The sequence below is a fragment of the Giraffa tippelskirchi genome, chromosome 1, assembly GCF_054371585.1.
Source record: "Giraffa tippelskirchi isolate mGirTip1 chromosome 1, T2T-mGirTip1v1.2.pri, whole genome shotgun sequence".
NCBI classification, from domain to species: domain Eukaryota; kingdom Metazoa; phylum Chordata; class Mammalia; order Artiodactyla; family Giraffidae; genus Giraffa; species Giraffa tippelskirchi.
Genome location: NC_137275.1, coordinates 205,118,239 through 205,136,696, shown reverse-complemented (window position 1 = coordinate 205,136,696; position 18,458 = coordinate 205,118,239). Strand labels below are relative to the sequence as shown.

General features: G+C 37.4%; 1 protein-coding gene across 11 annotated transcripts in view; it reads left to right on the top strand.

Annotated features, from left to right (window-relative positions):
- SPIN1 (spindlin 1) overlaps positions 1-18,191 on the top strand; it is an 81,152-nt gene extending 62,961 nt beyond the window's left edge. For all 11 annotated transcript variants that reach the window (XM_081572578.1, XM_081572610.1, XM_081572588.1 and 8 more), the window contains 3 exons: positions 5,872-6,125; positions 11,092-11,325; positions 14,655-18,191. In XM_081572578.1, coding sequence (XP_081428704.1) covers positions 5,872-6,125; positions 11,092-11,325; positions 14,655-14,854 — 688 coding nt within the window. In that variant the 3' untranslated portion in view covers positions 14,855-18,191. The remainder of the gene's footprint in view (positions 1-5,871; positions 6,126-11,091; positions 11,326-14,654) is intronic.
- The last annotated feature ends 267 nt before the right edge of the window (positions 18,192-18,458 follow it).

The following is an 18,458-nucleotide window of genomic DNA, read 5'->3' as shown; positions in this document are numbered from 1 at the left end:
ACCCTCAAAGGAGCAAGGATCAGATTGGCATCTGGTATCTGTGACTCTGGAAGATAAAAGACAATGAAAATACCTTTTTGCAATAAAGGTACTGAGGGCAAAGGGAATTTGAGCCTGCCTTGCATACCTAGGCAAGTCAAGGATGAGAACAAAATAACAGTATTTTGAGGCTTACAAGAATTTGTAGTTTGCATTTGTGAACCCTGTCTGACTACCAGAGAATATATCTAGAAAGACCAAATATACACGAGAAAAAAATAAATGCTGCAAAAATTTGTTGCAGAAAGCAACAAAAATCCTCTTTGTTTACTACTAAATAAAGGAATGTTTTTAAAAAATTATTTGTAAGATAGTAGCAACCTGTAGGCAGGTCAGGAAGCAACAGTTAGAACTGGACATGGAACAACAGACTGGTTCCAAATAGGAGAATGAGTACGTCAGGGCTGTATATTGTCACCCTGCTTATTTAACTTATATGCAGAGTACATCATGAGAAATGCTGGGCTGGAAGAAGCACAAACTGAAATCAAGATTGCCAGGAGAAATATCAATAACCTCAGATATGCAGATGATACTACCCTTATGGCAGAAAGCAAAGAAGAACTAAAGAGCCTCTTGATGTGAAAGTGAAAGAGGAGAGTGAAAAGGTTGGCTTCAAGCTCAACATTCAGAAAACTAAGATCATGGCATCCAGTCCCATCACTTTATGGGAAATAGATGGGGAAACCGTGGCTGACTTTATTTTTCTGGGCTCCAGAATCACTGCAAATGGTGGCTGCAGCCATGAAATTAAAAGATGCTTACTCCTTGGAAGGAAAGTTATGACCAACCTAGACAGCATATTAAAAAAGCAGAGACATTACTTTGTCAACAAACGTCCATCTATTCAAGGCTATGGTTTTTCCAGTAATCATGTATGGATGTGAGAGTTGAATTATAAAGAAACCTGACCGCTGAAGAATTGATGCTTTTGAACTGTGGTATTGCAGAAGACTCTTGAGAGTCCCTTGGACTGCAGGGAGATCGGTCCTGAATATTCACTGGAAGAACTGACGTTGAAGCTGACACTCCAATACTTTGGCCACCTGATGCGAAGAATTGACTCATTTGAAAATACCCTGATGCTGGGAAACATTGAGGGCAGGAGGAGAAGGGGACGACAGAGGATGAGATGGTTGGATGGCATCACCGACTCAATGGACATGAGTTTGGGTAAACTCCGGGAGTTATTGATGGAAAGGGAGGCCTGGTGTGCTGCGGTTCATGGAGTTGCAAAGAGTTGGACATGACTGAGCGACTGAACTAAGCAAGATTAATAACAATTTGGAACAAAAGACTAAATTTCTGGTAGTGTGGTGAAAGTGGCCAGGAAAGGGTTACTAAGGTGCTAAGGTGTTTGTTTTTGAAATTTTTTCCTTCCTTTACTAAGAATTTTTTTTTGTTATTTAATTTTTTTTTTTTTGGTTATTTTTCGTCTTGCTTGGGTTTTAATTGTGTACTTTAGTAGAAAATTGTAAGCTTAATAAGTAGGTAATTTATTTATTTATTTGTATTTTTTTGACCGCTCCATACGACTTGCAGGAAGTTCCCCCAACCAGGGAGTAATCCAGGCCTATTATTACCACATATTATGTAACAAAAGTTAATGATTAAAATTCCCTTAAAGAAAGTGAGAAAATAAAATCCATGCAAAAAAGGAAGGGTCATGTTTCTTAAGAATTAAAGGGTATGGGAACCACTCTGAATAGGGCTGCTTGCTAGCTAGATTTGAGTCCCTCGTGTTGTTCGGAAGAGGGAGGAGAGTCTCGTGTACTTCCACTGGAGGTGACCAGGATGAAAAGTGCTAGTTCTGAAATGTGATTAAAGAGCGCATCATGCATCTCCCTCTTCAGAAGCAGCTGCACGTTACAGAAGAATGCCACTAGTGAGTGTAGGAAGGATGAATGACTGAACTGCTCTGAGTCTTCCAGTTGCCCTTTTCTGCTATCAGTTGCTAAGTGTATATTGGTTTTGTTGAGAATCATGGTAGTAGAAAATTTCATGCCTCTGAATCTAGGATAGAATCTTTTCTGTTTGTAATCAGTGTTTTCCAGAGAAACAGCACCAATGCTGTGTGCACAGAGAGATTGGAGATCCAGGGAAGACCTGATATTAATACCTTCAACTGATTGGATGAGACTCACCTATATTATGGAAGGCAATCTATCTGCTGATTTACATGTTAGTTTCATGTAGAAAAATACCTTCACAGAAAACATTTAGAGTAATGTTTGACTAGGTATCTTAGTACTGTGGCCCAGCCAACTTGACACGTTAAAATGAATCATCAAACCGGTGAAGATGCTATATTTGCTTATAATTTTGGTAGTAATAATAGAATGTCTGTGAATTATAAAATGGTGCATATGACTGAATTGTTTCTTCAGTGAGTTTTGGAGACCAACCTCAGCCTTTGCTTTGAAGAAAACCTGATCCTGTACTCAGGATGAATCACAAGGACTTTTTCCTAAAGATCAAAAGAGGATAGGTAATTGTCTATTTGAAGAAAAATGTAATGCTCGAAAAGATACCTGTGTTCTAAAGAAGAAATGTAATCACCTTCACATCCATATATCCCCACAGAGGGCCAGTTGGATGTAGTGGCCCATTTTCAGGGATTATGAAGAGGTCTTGAGTTACTTTTAGGTTTGAGTATTATTAGTAGTTAAATAAGTTACTGACTGATAGTATGTTATTAAGGCTTTTCTCTCCACTAAGTTTTATACTGCAGTCTTTTAAAATTAACCAATCTTGACTTATTTTGGGTTATATAGATTGGTTCCTCACTATGAACAGTATTGAATTTAGCTCCTGCTTCTCTGCTTTCTCTCCATTTAATATAAAGTACTCTGTTCCAAGTCATACTCTTTTGTTTAGTGAACTTCTTGTACTTTACAGGTATTCTTCTTCACTTCTCCTTTTCAGAGTGGTGTTAACTCTGTTGTCAGAGCAGATAGTAGTTACATATTGCTGTATTTCTCTTTTCCCTATGTTTGTTCTGCAGTAAGAGATGCTCACTGCTTACTTTCAGCTCTGTGCTGAAAGCTTTCTAAGCGTTCTTGATTATCTGAAAATGTCCTATGCAGCGGTCCCTTGGTATCTGGGGTGGATTGATTCTAGGACCCTTGACACCATACCGAAATCTACGGATGCTCAAGTCCATTATATAAAATGGTGTAGTATTTGCACATAACCCACACACATCCTCCTGTACACTTCAGATCGTCTCTAGGTTACCCATAATACCTAATACAGAGTAGATACTGTGTAAATGGTTGTAAATACAATGTAGACGTTATGTAAATTGTTGCCTGCATGTGGCGAATTCAAGCTTTGCTTTTTGGAACTTTGTTTTTCTGTCCACATTTTGTTGAATCTGAGGATGTGGAACCCATGGATATGGATGACTAACTGTTAACTTCTTCAGGAAGCATCTGTAAGAACAATATTCCTCAAGTTCTTATTTGTTCACAGTTTTATCTGTGTACTTTTACTTGGAGAATAGTATAGAATTCTTGGCTATGAAATCATCATCTCACATTTTCTTTCCTGAGAACTTGAAAGTCCATCACTCTGTTGTCTGGTGGTGCACAGGCTCACTGTCACACTGTGATTTGCTTTTCCATACAAGTGATGGGGTTCTTTAGCTGGGATGCCAAGGAGGTTTAAAGTTTGTTTTATTGGATGTCTTAGCGTCAGTAGTTCCTTGTCACTTTTAACAGGGATGTGTTTGTACATTTCAGTCTTTCATTTCAGGATATTTTTCTTGAATTATTTTAGTATTTTTTCTGTTCCTCTGATTTTAGCTATTGGGTGATTCTGTTATATAGAAGTTGGAATTTCATATCTGTTCCCGTCTGTCTCTTTTTTTAGTATCTATTTTCCTTAAATGGACATGAATTTGAGCAAACTCTGGGAGATAGTAGAGGACAGAGGAGTCTAATGCGCTGCAGTCTGTGGGTTTGCAGAGTTGGACACGACTTAATGACCAAAGAACAACAATTTTCCTTAAATGCTCCTTGGTGTCAATTTCTTCCATGTTCTTCTAGTCTAGTCTTCATTTCTGAAAAGATTTCAAATTGCTGCTTGTTTCTTGAGTGTGTCTGATTTTTCTTGCATCTTCTCTCATGTGGCTGCCTCTCATCTGGGCTCTTCTGTTTCTGATGTAAGTTCCTCTTTCATGGCCTTTGTGTGTGCATAATCTTAGGTGGTAGTTTCCATCTACCTTGTGGACATATTCTTGGGTTTGCTTTGGTTGCCCGTTGTTGCCACCATGGTCCTCTCCTGAGACTCTTGTTCATGGGAAGGGGTGACACTATACCAGGAGGGCTGTCCGTGCTGCAGAGCTCTTCAGTATTCCCATGGCACACTTAATGCACTTCTGTGTGGTCTCCTCTGTATTACCTGTTGAGGTCTGCCTAGCACCTGAACCTCATCTTTCCTTTATCCTCAGGCCTCATCCTATTCTCAGGATGTTATTCTCAGCTTGTGACCTCAGTGTATGGTTCTACCTTTCCTGGAAGGCCTTTTGGCTGGGTGTGTGCAAAGCCTTAAGTGCTGGGGCAGACACAGCGTCTTCCGGTCTCATGGTCTCACAATCCTGTATGTAATCCTGTGAATCCTTTTACAGTCTGACTGGAGAAGTTTTCCTTCTGAGATGTTCCCCAAATGGTGTTCCCTCTCTTGCTTAGGTAAAGGATTGGGTCAACTGATTATAGGCCTCATTAAGGCAGCTTTAATGGTTTGCTGTAACCTGTTTTCTCTGTTTCACAAACCCACTGAGTTTACCAAGCTGGTCTACTTCAAATATATACAATTGTAATTTTAAATATTACATCCTATAATAAATTACTTGTTTTTTAAAGGTACATTTGTATTTATGCCATTTATTCACCACTTTTATAGTTTACCAGATGAGAGCTTTATGCCTATAAAAGTGTAGCAGAAAAGCAGTTGTTTTCTGCTCTCTAAATTTTTTCATTCTTGGCATATAGCAGCATCCATGTGCCAGCATGGCTTCGGCCTTCAGCTTGCATTCAAGCCAAGTCTTGTCCCTTGTCTTTGGATTGCTCCATGAAATGAAGGTGTTTTTTTTTCCTCCTGACATCAAGAGCCAGGTGTATTATTTGTAAACATTGTATGTAGGTTTTTCAATTGTTTGTAACTGATGTATGTCACTTGAATAATTTTCAATATTACATTATTTGCTACAAATTTAAGGGTTGAAGGTTATGTGCTTTCTAGAGAAGTAATGATGGTATAAATGCATGAATATAAGCCAGCCTGGACTTAGTTTAAGAAAAAGTTAAATGTCTAGTTTATTCTTATTGTTTAAGCCAGTGGGAATAAAGCTATGTGGGCATAACAGTGGTTGAAATTGAATAGTTACACATTTCATTTTGATGAGAAATGGATTTCTGTTTCATAAAGCCATACGCACATGCAGTTATTCCATGTAGTCAGCCCTTGTCTTTCTTTGATTTACTTGGATAACTGTAAGTTGATTGAATTAAAAGAAACTCAGAAAGCTGAAAAACTGATGCTTAATTTTAGAGCTTAGTTTCTACGGGCTAGTCCTGTGTTTTTCTGCCTACACACTTAAGGTGCACAGGAAGCTCCAATTGCTTGAAATGGGCCCCCTGTGAGCCACCGCTGCACGGCTGTGGGACTGGCAGGTGGCTGGCTGGAGCCACCCGAACCCTGGGTGTGACAGCGTTAGCCTGCACAGGACCGGGATCATTTCTGATGAGAGCATGCTAGCTAGCAGCAGTTGTGTTGGTAGGAGTGCATACTTTGAGAAGATACCTTACGTGTGTATATGTGTGAATACAGAAAACATCGGAGCAGTGTGGGACCAAGCAAACCTGTTTCCCAGCCTCGGCGGAACATCGTAGGCTGCAGGATTCAGCATGGGTGGAAGGAGGGGAATGGCCCTGTCACCCAGTGGAAAGGAACCGTTCTGGACCAGGTGCCTGTAAACCCTTCTTTGTATCTTATAAAATACGATGGATTTGACTGTGTTTATGGACTAGAACTTAATAAAGATGAAAGAGTTTCTGCGCTTGAAGTCCTCCCTGATAGAGTTGGTAAGTTCTCTTTACTATTTGTGCATTATATGCCTTAAAAAGGATTTTTGAAATGGTTGCTTTTTGATTTTTTTGCATTACCGGTATTTGTCTTTTTATTGGAGTATAAGCACTTATGCTACATATTTAAATCAGTCACCTACAACCATAAAAACTGCTCAGCAGATGTCCTGAAACCACAGTTCAAAGGAACTGTAAGGGATATAAAGATGTATAAAATCCCTAAGAAGTTGACAATCTAATAATTTCTAATATAATTATTTCCCACATTTTGCTCACAGTTTATCTGGACTCTGATGGGTAAGAGTATTTCTCATTAGCTCAAATATTCAATGTACTTATTTCGTCATATAATAGCTAAGAAAAATTTCATGTGTTTATTTTAGAATCTTTTAGGTGAAGTGTATCTTTCATTGTGTATTATTACAAAGTGATCATTGTACTTTCAGCCAAAATTTAAGCAACCAATGCATGTGAATTTTATTATACTATATTTTTAAGGGTTTGTTTTGCAAGGTTTGTGGGAAATGAATGGCTTTTTTTTCTTTTTTTTTAATGACAGCCTCAGTTTATTTTTTATATACACAAATGGTCATAGGGGCTATGCTGCCGCTAAATCACTTCAGTCGTGTCCAACTCTGTGCGACCCCATAGATGGCAGCCCACCAGGCTCCTCTGTCCCTGGCATTCTCCAGGCAAGAACACTGGAGTGGGTTGCCATTTCCTTCTCCAGTGCATGAAAGTGAAAAGTGAAAGTGAAGTCGCTCAGTCGTGTCCGACTCTTAGTGACCCCATGGACCGCAGCCTACCAGGCTCCTCCGTCCATGGGATTCTGCAGGCAAGAAAACTGGAGCGGGTTGCCGTTTCCTTCTCCTCATAGGAGCTATGAATGACTTTAAATGTCATATGAATCAGTTTTGCCTTGCATACCTTAGGCATAATGACTGGTTTTATTTTTAAGAATAAAATAAAATAGATTTTAAGATCAATAGAATACTCCCAAATTAATGTTCTTTTCTTCAGAGTATTTGCTTTGAAATGTTTTCTTATTTTTACAGTGATACTGCCATTGCCTGAATCTGGTTTATGTTTCTGTAATTGTCCTTTAAAAGCTTGTATTTTTACAAATATAGCTTGAGCAGTTCTGTACTTGGAGGATAGAATTTTGGGATCAGATTTTCAAGGGAAGAAGCTTACCCAGTCCCCTATCCCTTTGTTTTTACCATGGTGTTCCTGGGGCAGTGCTTCCCCGTCAGGTTAATTTTGGCAGAGCAGCAAGTTACTTTTTAATCTTCGCTTTAGATAGCAGATGTTGTCTTTACTCATCCAGTATAAATATAGTTCAGTTTTCACAGAAGTCTTTCTTTAAATTTGTATTTTTAACTACAGGTAACTAATTGTGTAATAGTAAATCTTTGGCATTTGAAACTTTATCTCTTTTAAGTGTGACTGAACACATTGTTCCTTGTGAGGCATGTCCTCTTTCCTCTTGATCTTGAGAGCAGTCCATTTCCCACATTAGAAACTAACATGGAAGAATCTTCCCTTTAGGGCTTAAAAAGTATCCTCACATTTATATCAATTATTTGTGCTCACTAATTATCATAATTCTTTTTCTGACCCCTTCAAGGGCAAGACTACTAGCTTATTTGAGATTTTACTGCATTCTGCCACATGACCTGTGTTAGTTCTTTTGTCATCATAGAGCAGAAAAAACTTAGCTTGATTTATAAAAAAAAGTGATTTTACCAAACCAAGATATCCAGAAATAAAGGAGTGTCTCTGGTGATGAGATTTAAGGGTTTCTTAATGTTTTTCTTTCTAGTTCTGGGCCATTTCAGTTTCCATCAATTGACATGAATTGCTTTTGTAAGCAGAAAAACAATTTTCAAAAGGAAATCCAAAGGCCTATGTGCAAACCAGCATTATGTTATATGCCTAATATAATTATCAGTTAATTATAGTATTCCCTGTGATACTTTATTCTGAAAAGTTATTTGGACTTCATTTATATTCTATGTAGAAAGAAAATGGTTTTTCCTAATTTGCTTTAGGCAGTACGTTTAACTTAGTTTTGTTTTCCTTAACCTTAAGCTAAAGGTGAGAGAAAGTGACATCACAGAGTACTGATTCCCAAAGAGTGGTCTGGGGACTCTTGAGGTTCCCTGAAGCATATTCATATGCCTTATGAGATCAAAATTCATAATAATCTTTAAGGTATAAATTTGCCTTTATCTCTCTCATCCTTTCACAGTTACATACTGAGGTTTCCCACTATTTGGAAGATATGCATAGCTCAGTGAATATATTTTTGATACGAACAGTGCATGATGTTACCAAATCATGTATTGGTGAAAGATCCATTCAAAGACCAACAGGTTTTTTTTTTTTGTTGTGGTAAAAACACAAAACATTAAATTTACTACCATAGCTGTTTTCAAGTGTACACTTCAGAGGTGTTAAGTATATTCACATTGTTATGGAATAGATTTCCAAATTTTTTTATTTTGCAGTTCTTTCCCCATTAAACAACTCATTTTCCCCCTCCCACCAGCCCCTGTACCCACCATCCTGTTTCTGTGAATTTGATAACTTTAGGTACATCATAAGTAGAATCGTTGTATTGCTTTTTTGTGACTAGATTCTTGCTTGCCCTTTGCATAGCGTCCTCAAGGTTCATTCATGTTGTAGCATGTGACAGGATTTCCTTCCTTTCTAAGGCTGAGTAATATTCCATTGTATGTGTATACCACATTTTTTCCCCATTCATCCCTGATTGGACTCTTGGTGGGTTCCTTCTACCATGGCTGTTGTGAATAGTGCTGCTGTGACATGGGTGTACAAATATCTCTTCAAGCCCTGCTTTCAGTTCTTGTGGGCATTTACCCTGAAGTGGAATCATAACGGTAATTTTGTTTAATTTTTTGAGGTGCCTGTATACATACTGTTTTTCCATAGTGTTCATTAACATTTTACAGTCCCACCAACAGTGCATAAGGATTTCAATTTCTCATCTTCACCAACGTTTGTTGTTTTCTATTGATTGTAATTTGAATTTTTTTTGATAATTAGTGATGCTAAACATCTTTTTATATGCTTTTTGACCATTCATATGTCATCTTTGCAGAAATACCTATTCCTTTGCCCACATTTTTGATTGGGTTATTTCAATTTGCTTTGTTTGTTGCAGAGTTACAGGAATTCTTTATGTATTCTGCAGACGAATTTTAATTTAATAGTGTGACAGAAGTTTATTGATAATGATTTCAGATTCTACAGTGCAATTAACCTTTAAGGAAAGCCAAGAGTCGCTGAGTTTTGATGTGGTATCAGAGAAGAATATCTAGATTTGAAAAGGCTAATAAAATACTCTTTTTCAACAGCATATCTTTGTAATTTGACATGTCAGCTAAAAGTAGATGCAAAAAAGATTGAATATTGAAACAGATATGAGTCTCGCTGCCTGTTTCTAAAGCTAGATATATATTAAAATTTTGTTAGAAAATGGTTATTTTTCCTTAAAAATGTATTTCTGTGGGTATCTTAAAATACCTTTAGATACATCATTTATAATTTCTAAAATAGTTGATACTGATATTTATCATCCATATAAACAAATGCTCAAAAAATTTAGGAGTCCTGAGGTCAGAAAGTTTGATACCTTCTGGTTTGGAGAAACTGGTGGGATTTTGCTTTAGTGTTGTGCAGCAGAGAATCTGTTATTTTTGGTAATGATTGCACATGTAAACAAAACTACCATTTGTGTTTAGAGTGTCTTTCTGATAAAATTGAAGTCCTCGTGAGTGAGATAGAAGTGCCTTTTTTCCTTAAAGAATTATCTGAAATATGAAGAATGGAAAAATCTTAACATCAATAGGCTCCTCCATAATTTTCCCAGTATTAGAAAAGAAGCTTGTCATTTTTCACCTGTGTTCCTAATGACAATCTAGAACAACCTGCTTTTCCTCTGAAATAATTAATTCACACAGCAAATGTTGAACCCCTGTGATCACAGTATCGAAAATAAGATGGTAAAGGCCTCTGCTGTCATCACTGTGCAGTCTAAAAGGAAGTAAACAAACGTGTAAAGATAATTATAGGTAGTGATGAATGTCTTTAAGAAATAAAACTCAGGTGACTGAGCGATGGGGCGCTCTTTATAACATGGGCCTGGAGAGCCTCAGGGAGGACACCTGCTCAGGAAGAGCCAACCCCTGAGGATGTGGGGGCCATGGTCAGCCCTGGTCAGCCCAAGGGCATCCCAGAAAAAGATGCCCATGCTGCTGAGGTGTAGGCAGTAGGAGGAAGGTGACAGAACAGGAGGGCAGAGGACCAGCAGGGAATGATGGCTGAGGGGCTTTGGCTCTGGAGAAACAGTTTGTTATTCAGATTATGAAAGGAAAATGCTGGAGTATTTTAAGCAAGTGATCACCATAATCTGGTGTAACTGCCACAAATACCACTCTGATTACTGTCAAAAATAGATTGTAGGGGCAAGAGTAAAATCCTAAGCCTTGAAGGTTAATATCTTGATTTTAATAAATGACCATTTTGTAAATGTAAATGTAAAGGGAAAGCGGGTAAAAGTTATATAGGGACAGTACTGATTTTGGAACTCTTCTGTAAGTCTATAATTATTAATAATTTAAAAATAATTATTAAATTGTAACCAAAATGCTTTATACCTTGAATAAACAACAAAAAATTTTAATTAAGTACAGTTACCAAGAGCAGATGAATTCAGAGAAAGAAAAACAGATTCTCTCAGTAATGTGACTCGGAGCATAGTAATTCCATGGGATCCATCCTGGGCTGGGTCAGTAATGTGAATTTGGTGATTGTCCTCTGTACAGGCCTCCACATGATTCTGAAGCCTGATAGTGTATTTCAGAATTCATTTATTTGAGTAAGTTCAGTCTTCACAGTGCATATTTTGTAAACCACTGTTTGCTTTTTTTGTCCCTAGCAACATCTCGAATCAGTGATGCACACCTAGCCGACACAATGATTGGCAAAGCAGTGGAGCACATGTTTGAGACAGAGGATGGCTCTAAAGACGAGTGGAGGGGAATGGTCTTAGCACGCGCCCCTATCATGAACACATGGTTTTACATCACCTATGAGAAAGATCCTGTCTTATACATGTACCAGCTCTTAGATGATTATAAAGAAGGCGACCTTCGCATTATGCCCGATTCTAGTAAGTATAAATTGACAGCTTTTACTTTTGATACTTCAAAAGGAATTTGAATTTCAAAACAAGGTCTTTGATTAATTCTTATGGAGATACATTTAAAATTTTTAATTATTAGGGATAAGTGATCATTTTAGTTAGGTTGTAAAATTATTCACCCTTTTGCCAAGAATATTTTCCTTTTCCTGTTCTGAACTTTGGATTTTTATATGAAAAAGAGTATATAATATGGTGTCCTTTGTGACTGGCTTCTTTTACTCAGCTTAGTGTTTTCAGGACTCATCTGTGTTGTAGTGTGTCTCCATCCTTCATTTCTTTTAATGCCCAAATACAACTCCATTGAATAGATACACTGTATTTTGTTTATTCATTCGTCTTTTTGAATCTAGGCATCCTGGTGGTTATAAAGATTTACCTCATGTTTTCTAGAAGCCTTGTATATGTTGGTCTTTAACTCTTACTTGGATCTTTGATACATTTTGAGTTAATTTTTGTTTATAATGTGATATTAGGTCCAACTTCATTCTTTAAGTTTTAAAATCAAGAAGTGTGAATCTTCCTCCTTTTCTTTCAGAATTGTTTTGGCTGTTCTTTGCAATTTCATATAAATTTTAGAATCAGCTCGTCGGTTTCTGCAAAGAAGTCAGCTGAGATTGTGTTAGGTATTGTGTTGAATATCTCGGTCAGTTTGGCATGAGAGTATTGCCATCTTAACAGTGTTAAGCTATTGACCCATGAGTGTGGGATGTTTTCTCATTCATTGAGTTTTTTTTCTTCTGTGAATAATGTTTTGTAGTTTTGTTAAGTTTTGCACTTTTTAAATGTATTTCTAAGTATTTCATTCTTTTTGATGCTGTTGTGACTAGAATTATTTTCTTAATTTCACTTTTAGGTGAGCCTTTTTTTTTTAACTACTCAATAGCTTTTCTTCAAACACATGAAATCTTTGCCTTAGACAATTGTGGCTGATAGACAATGGATATATTAGCAGTGTGATATCCTCTGTTCGTTTTTGTGTCTTTTTTTTTAAGCTCTCTCTGTGAACATGCTGCTCAGTGAACCCACTCATGGTCATCTGGCCCTGACTTCTGCCTTCTTAGAGTTTTTTTTTTTTTAGTTTGTGTGTATTTGTTATAAATGTATAATGGAAAGTGTTTGTATAGACAGGAATTTAGTGATGAGAGCATTCCTTAAAAGCTTTTCTCCATCCTATATGAAATTTTTAACGTTTTTGTAGAGAAATGTCTAAAGCAGGTACTGTTGACTTGATAATAGAAAGTATGGAGTCATTTGCACATTACCCATTGCCTGTACCGACCATGTCTTTATCCTCGCATTTCTTTCCTTTGATTGAGTGGTATGCAAGTTTATTTGCTGTTAGAATCCTTGTTGATGTTCTGATATAAAGAGCTCTGTGGTGGCCTTTGTTTGAGTCTCTTGCTTCTTCATTCATGGTTACTATAAAACGTATGGCAGTCATGTATATGGAATTTCTTCATCCACATGAGGTGCTATTAAAGTGTGGTATGGTATGATGCTGCTAATTGATGGAAGAGCGCTGTTGAAGAAGAGTTCAGCTTAGATTTCCTCTTCACTCCTCCAGAACTGATAATATGCTCATGTGGATTATTTGTATTTCGTGAGATCAGAATTGTAGGTTCCGGATTATATCATTCAGTGAGAGAATTTATTATAATCAAAGAGCAAACTGCTGTTAATGTAAATAAAAGATATGGTCCAGACCAAGATGCATGTGGAAATTAAAAGGTGCACTGCTAACTAGTGTGTCGGGGTGACTGGCATAAGCATGGACAGCCAGGATACCTGATTGTCCTACTTGAAGGCTCTCTGTCGCTCCGTGGGAAAGAGTTTGAGTGACTCAGGACCTGTAAGGGGTTTCTTAAAATAGAAATGTAATTGCCTAGCACCATCCCCTTGCCAACTCCCTCTTTGTACGTTGTTTCTTTGTTGTTGACAGTGATTATTTGCTCTCACTTTTCTGTGTTTTCCTAGAATTTACAGAGTTCTTGTTAGGTCATGGAGTGAGCAACGTTTTCCAACACTCAGATTTTCTTAGGGACTTTTAAAAAATGTTCAGGTGCCCCATCCATCCTCCGAGATTCAGTTCAGTTCACCTAGCTCATATTTTTATAGCATGAGAAATCTCTTTTATTTTGAAACTTGGTTAGGAGCGCCATGTGTAATGAAATGAAGTTGAGGGAAAAAAGCTTTAAGGAGTCCCAAGATAAGGCAGGGATTCGTAGGTATTTTAAGTGTGTAGTACATTCTCAGTAATCCCAATAGGCAGTCTGCTTTAAAATCATTTCAAAGTAAAGCAAGACTTCTTTTTACTGAAAGGAATTAGGTTTATTATTTATTTTTGGCTGCATCAGGTCTTAGTTGTGGCATGCAAGATCTTCCTTGTGAAATGTGCAGGCTTCTCTCTGGTTGTGGTGTGCAAGCTCCAGAGCCTGTGGTTTCTAATTGCAGCACCCATGGGCTTTAGTTAGCCTGTGACTTGTGGGATCTTTGTTACTGACCAGAGATCAAACCCACATCCCCTGCATTGGAAGGCAGATTCTCAACCACTGGACCACCAGGGAAATCAATACAGACTTATTTTTAAGAAGTTATAAAACACAACATTGTAAATCAACTATATGTCAATAACATTTTTTTTAAAAAAGAAAGATATTATTATAGTTGACAACTGAACAGCTTGGGGGTTGAGGCAGGGAACTGATCCCTCTGAGCAGTTGAAAATTTGCATATAACTTATGGGCAGCCCTTCATTTCTGTGGTTCCTCTGTATCCATGGATTCAACTAACTGCAGATCTGTTTACTGTTGGAAAAAATCCTGGTATAAGTGGACCCATACAGTTCAAACTCCTTTGTTCAAGGGTGAACTGTATTTGGTTTTTTCTTGACCTTTTCCTTCTTTTAGTCCTTATTACTTCATTAGGTAATTATAGCTACAATTAAATAGGAGCCAGAGGAATTTCTGGTTATGATTTTTGAAATTGTTTACATATCTAGATTTTTGTAAATAAAGTTTTATTGGCCCACAGTCACACCATTCATTTATGTGTCATCTGTGGCTATTTTCACACAAAGAGATACAGCTGAGTAGTTGGTACAGAGACCATATGGCTTCAAGCCTGAAATATTTATTGTTTGGCCATTGAAGAAAAAGTTTGCTGACTCTTGGTCTAGAAAATCAAGATGAATGCAGGCTATTAAAAACATTTTTAAAAATTATTAAAATATGTGAGTTGGTGTGTATCTAAAAACTGACTCTAAATTCTTCTTTTTTTTCTCCCCCCTTTAAATATAGATGATTCACCTCCAGCAGAAAGGGAACCGGGAGAAGTTGTGGACAGCCTGGTGGGCAAACAAGTGGAATATGCCAAAGAAGATGGCTCTAAAAGGACTGGCATGGTCATTCATCAAGTAGAAGCCAAACCGTCTGTCTATTTCATCAAGTTTGATGATGATTTCCATATTTATGTCTACGATTTGGTGAAAACATCCTAGATGTCATCACGAACTTTACCAAATTTGTGGAACTATTAAATGTATAATTTGTAGACATAAAGACTTGATTGCTTTCCAGTTTAATGAAAGCTTAAATGTCCCTGCGAACCCACAATCTCTGCCAGCAGAACTGGTCTTGTTCTGAATCGTACAGATTTATGTGAACACAAAGCATTTTGTGTAAGGAACTCCTTCCTCTTAAAAGAAGTCTGTCTGTTTGGAAGGGAGTTACAGGCAAGTCTGGTAAAAGTTAAGCTAGTATCATAGTCATTTAAAATTGTAATAGATCTTATCCACTTTCCCCTTCACTCTTAACACTTATTCTGCTGCCACAATGCAAGCATAGTTTGGTTGCATTTTTGTTACTGCCTTGTTCTTTTTTTTTTTTTAAGATATATATGTATGTATATCTACCTATCTATATCTGTGTGTATACATATATAATATATATATACACACACACACAGATCTGTGTACACACACACACACACACACACTTCATTGGCAGTTCTTTGTGGATTGAGGTAGGAGTTAAATAATTTTCTCCAGTTTAACAGGAGTGCTTGACTTTATATCACTGCTGTTTATTTAAAAATTAAATCTGGGCACAGGAAGAACATCGGGACATTCAGCTTGTGTCGAAAGTCAGAAGTTCAGAGCACCATTTCAATCCAGAGGCTTTAAACTGTAAATTCAAACATGAATCACTTGTGGATGTTTAATGACCCACATTAGAATTTACAAAACAATTAGAAATCTAGGTAAAAGGCTGCTTTTAAGCTTTGTACATTTTTTGTTTACATTTTTTTTATCTTAAAAACTTTTTTAAAGCAAAGCCCAGGTACTTGGTCCACATTGTGTAATACAGGTGTATTTTGGATGATGCATTTGGTCCACTATTTGTACAAATTAGTAGTCTGGGTTTTTAGTACATGGATTTAAAAGGCAACAGTATATCAGTGGTTTATGTGTACTTGGTAAGTTCCTGGAAGAACATAGTACTTTTATATTAGAAATGTAAGAATGGCATTGTTGTCTTTTACCAAGTTCTCTCGGATCCCTTTGTTATTATTACTGTTATTACTGGTGTATGATTATGGTCAGAAGGCTTCTCCCCCTCGACTTTCCCCTCAAATCATGTCTAGACAATTAACAGCTTAAATTCCTGACACCTTTTTTGGTGCTGTGTGTTCTTGCTCATGGTGTGCTGATAATGTGGATTCATTCCATTTGGTGGGTCCTGCCACACCAGGGTCGGTCACCTGGACTGGCTTGTGGGTGTGGCTGAGAGCAACCCTTAGCCCTTGAAACCTTCCCTGCAAGGCTGTTTGAACTAAAACAGAACTGCAAAAGTGGTTCGTTTAGCAGCAAAACATCAGCCTATCACTTTGTTTTGGATGATCCCTGGGAGTTTGAAAGCTGGCTGGGAGAAAGATGGTTTGTGAAACCAGTCTTGTAGAGGTTGAAAATCTTCCCTAAGATTTGGGCAGAAAGCTTAAATACATAGGCTGGCAGTCAAACACCAGGTCTGTGTGACCCCTCTCATAGCTGCTCTTAATGTTAAAGAGATTATTTAGTTTCAAGGCCACGCTGTACGTGGTTTGTATGATGCCCGTTTTCGCTTTCAGGAAGGCTTTGCCTTGTGCTGGTGTATGGTAACCTTGTGTACCATGTAAATCCAGCACCCTGGTTCTCTGCAGTGTGCCCTCACCCAGGGTGGTCAGGGGTGAGCTTCTCCATGCAGTGAGTACCTAGGTCTTAGGTGTTCCTTCTGTTGTTGAAACAAGTGTCACGCTACAGATCTGTCATCTGTTCTACTGGTGGCTCTCGTAAGAGTTCCTGCATGTGAATCTCAAGGCTGAGCCCAGCTCGCCGAGTCCAAGTGGACACGAATGGCCAAGAGAGTGAGTTGTCCAGTGTGCACTGCGTGAACAGGACACAGGGACTATAGGCTGAAAAACAAAGTCCTTTGGTGGTATCCTGAGGGTTGGATCAGTTGAAACATTTCTTGCATTACTTAATGACTTGCATTGTGGTTTTTCTGCAAGTACCTTTAGCAACTTTTAATATACGACATGATCTGCCACTCTCTAGATAAATGTGACGTGTGATTTGTTATCATTATTATTTTAATCATTGTTCCATTTATTGCCTTTTGGGTTGAAGGAAGGGGAAGGGGTTTTATGTTGTTGTTTTCCCTTTTTTTTTCTTTTTTCATTCTTTTTCTTTTGGTGGCTTAAACCACACTTCCTGATGCCGTGACTAACTCTGCTTCCCAGCTGAGTATTTCAGGCTTCGTTTAGGCTCATGTTTCAGATCTGCATGCATTGCTTGCATTTTCCTGGTATCGGAATGTTGGTTCCTTGTTCTAGGAATACAACATTAATTTCCAAAATTATCATGGGACTTGTGACAACACAAGACATGAATCTCTGTATAAAACGTATTGGCCTTTCTCATTGACCTGCTATAGTATTATTGTGTCGTGTGTGTGCGTGTGTGATGTCTGGCTGCCACGTAAAGCTTCAAAGGAAGACCTTAAAAGCAGACCATCCTTTTTTGCATGCTCTATTCTAAGTAGAATGTTCAATGTAACTAACTAAAATTGCATGTTAAATATATTTAGGTTTTTTGTTTTCTATCTTTGTTTTTATTTGTTTTCAGTTTCTGTATATTTGCTTAACTGTGCTGTTTTAGTGGTTGTAGGATATAAATGCACTGGTGAAGCAAATGTAGTGCCAACAGAAGGTGATTTTCCTGTTGTGTATGTCTTGCAGCATTTGAAGGGACTGTGCATTCTTAAACAATCACAGTTGCTTCTAAACCAGATTTCATTTCTATTGTTTTACGTGCCAAACCCCAAAGTGCATTGGGCTTGAATCTCTGAACGCCGTGGACCCATTAGAAGACTGTTTTGATTGTCACAAATTGTAGTGCCTGAAAACATTATTAAGCTGATTGTCTTAAAAAAAAGAAAGTTCTCCAAAGACAAAACAGGAATAATTATTATAACAGAAAACAATTATGGTTGAAATGTCTGTGGTTCCTTGGAAATGCTGCGCTTTTTGTATTTTCCATCATTAGTGCAGTTGAACGAATGTGTATAGTTCAGAGGTCTTCGTGTTCGCATTTTAAAATTAGGTAAATGACCTCATCTTTCAAGCTTGAATTCATTTTTAATTTTAATTTTATTTTATACAATGTGTAGACAGTTCCCTGTTCTCTGCATTTAGAAGTATAAACAATATAAAGCTGTTAATTCTGTAAGTAATTTTTATAATTATGATGTAACTCTATCCTATCCTTAAAACATTTAAAATAAACCCTTTATGTGCAACTTTTGACTGTAAATTTTGTGCTTATGAGCAGACTGTGATGTGTTAAACCTCCTTCTGTGAGAAGATTTTTTGAAGTTTTACTTGAAGATTTTAAGTAACCTTTTTCCCTCTTTTCACCAATGTGTCAGGTATACATATGGAACAAAAAGAAGAGAATTTTTATTTGAATGATAATTAATAGTACCTGAAAAGAAAAAGGGCAATAATCAGTAGCCCCAATATATTATATAGTCCAAAGCATTAAACTTTGTGATTAGCAATTAATA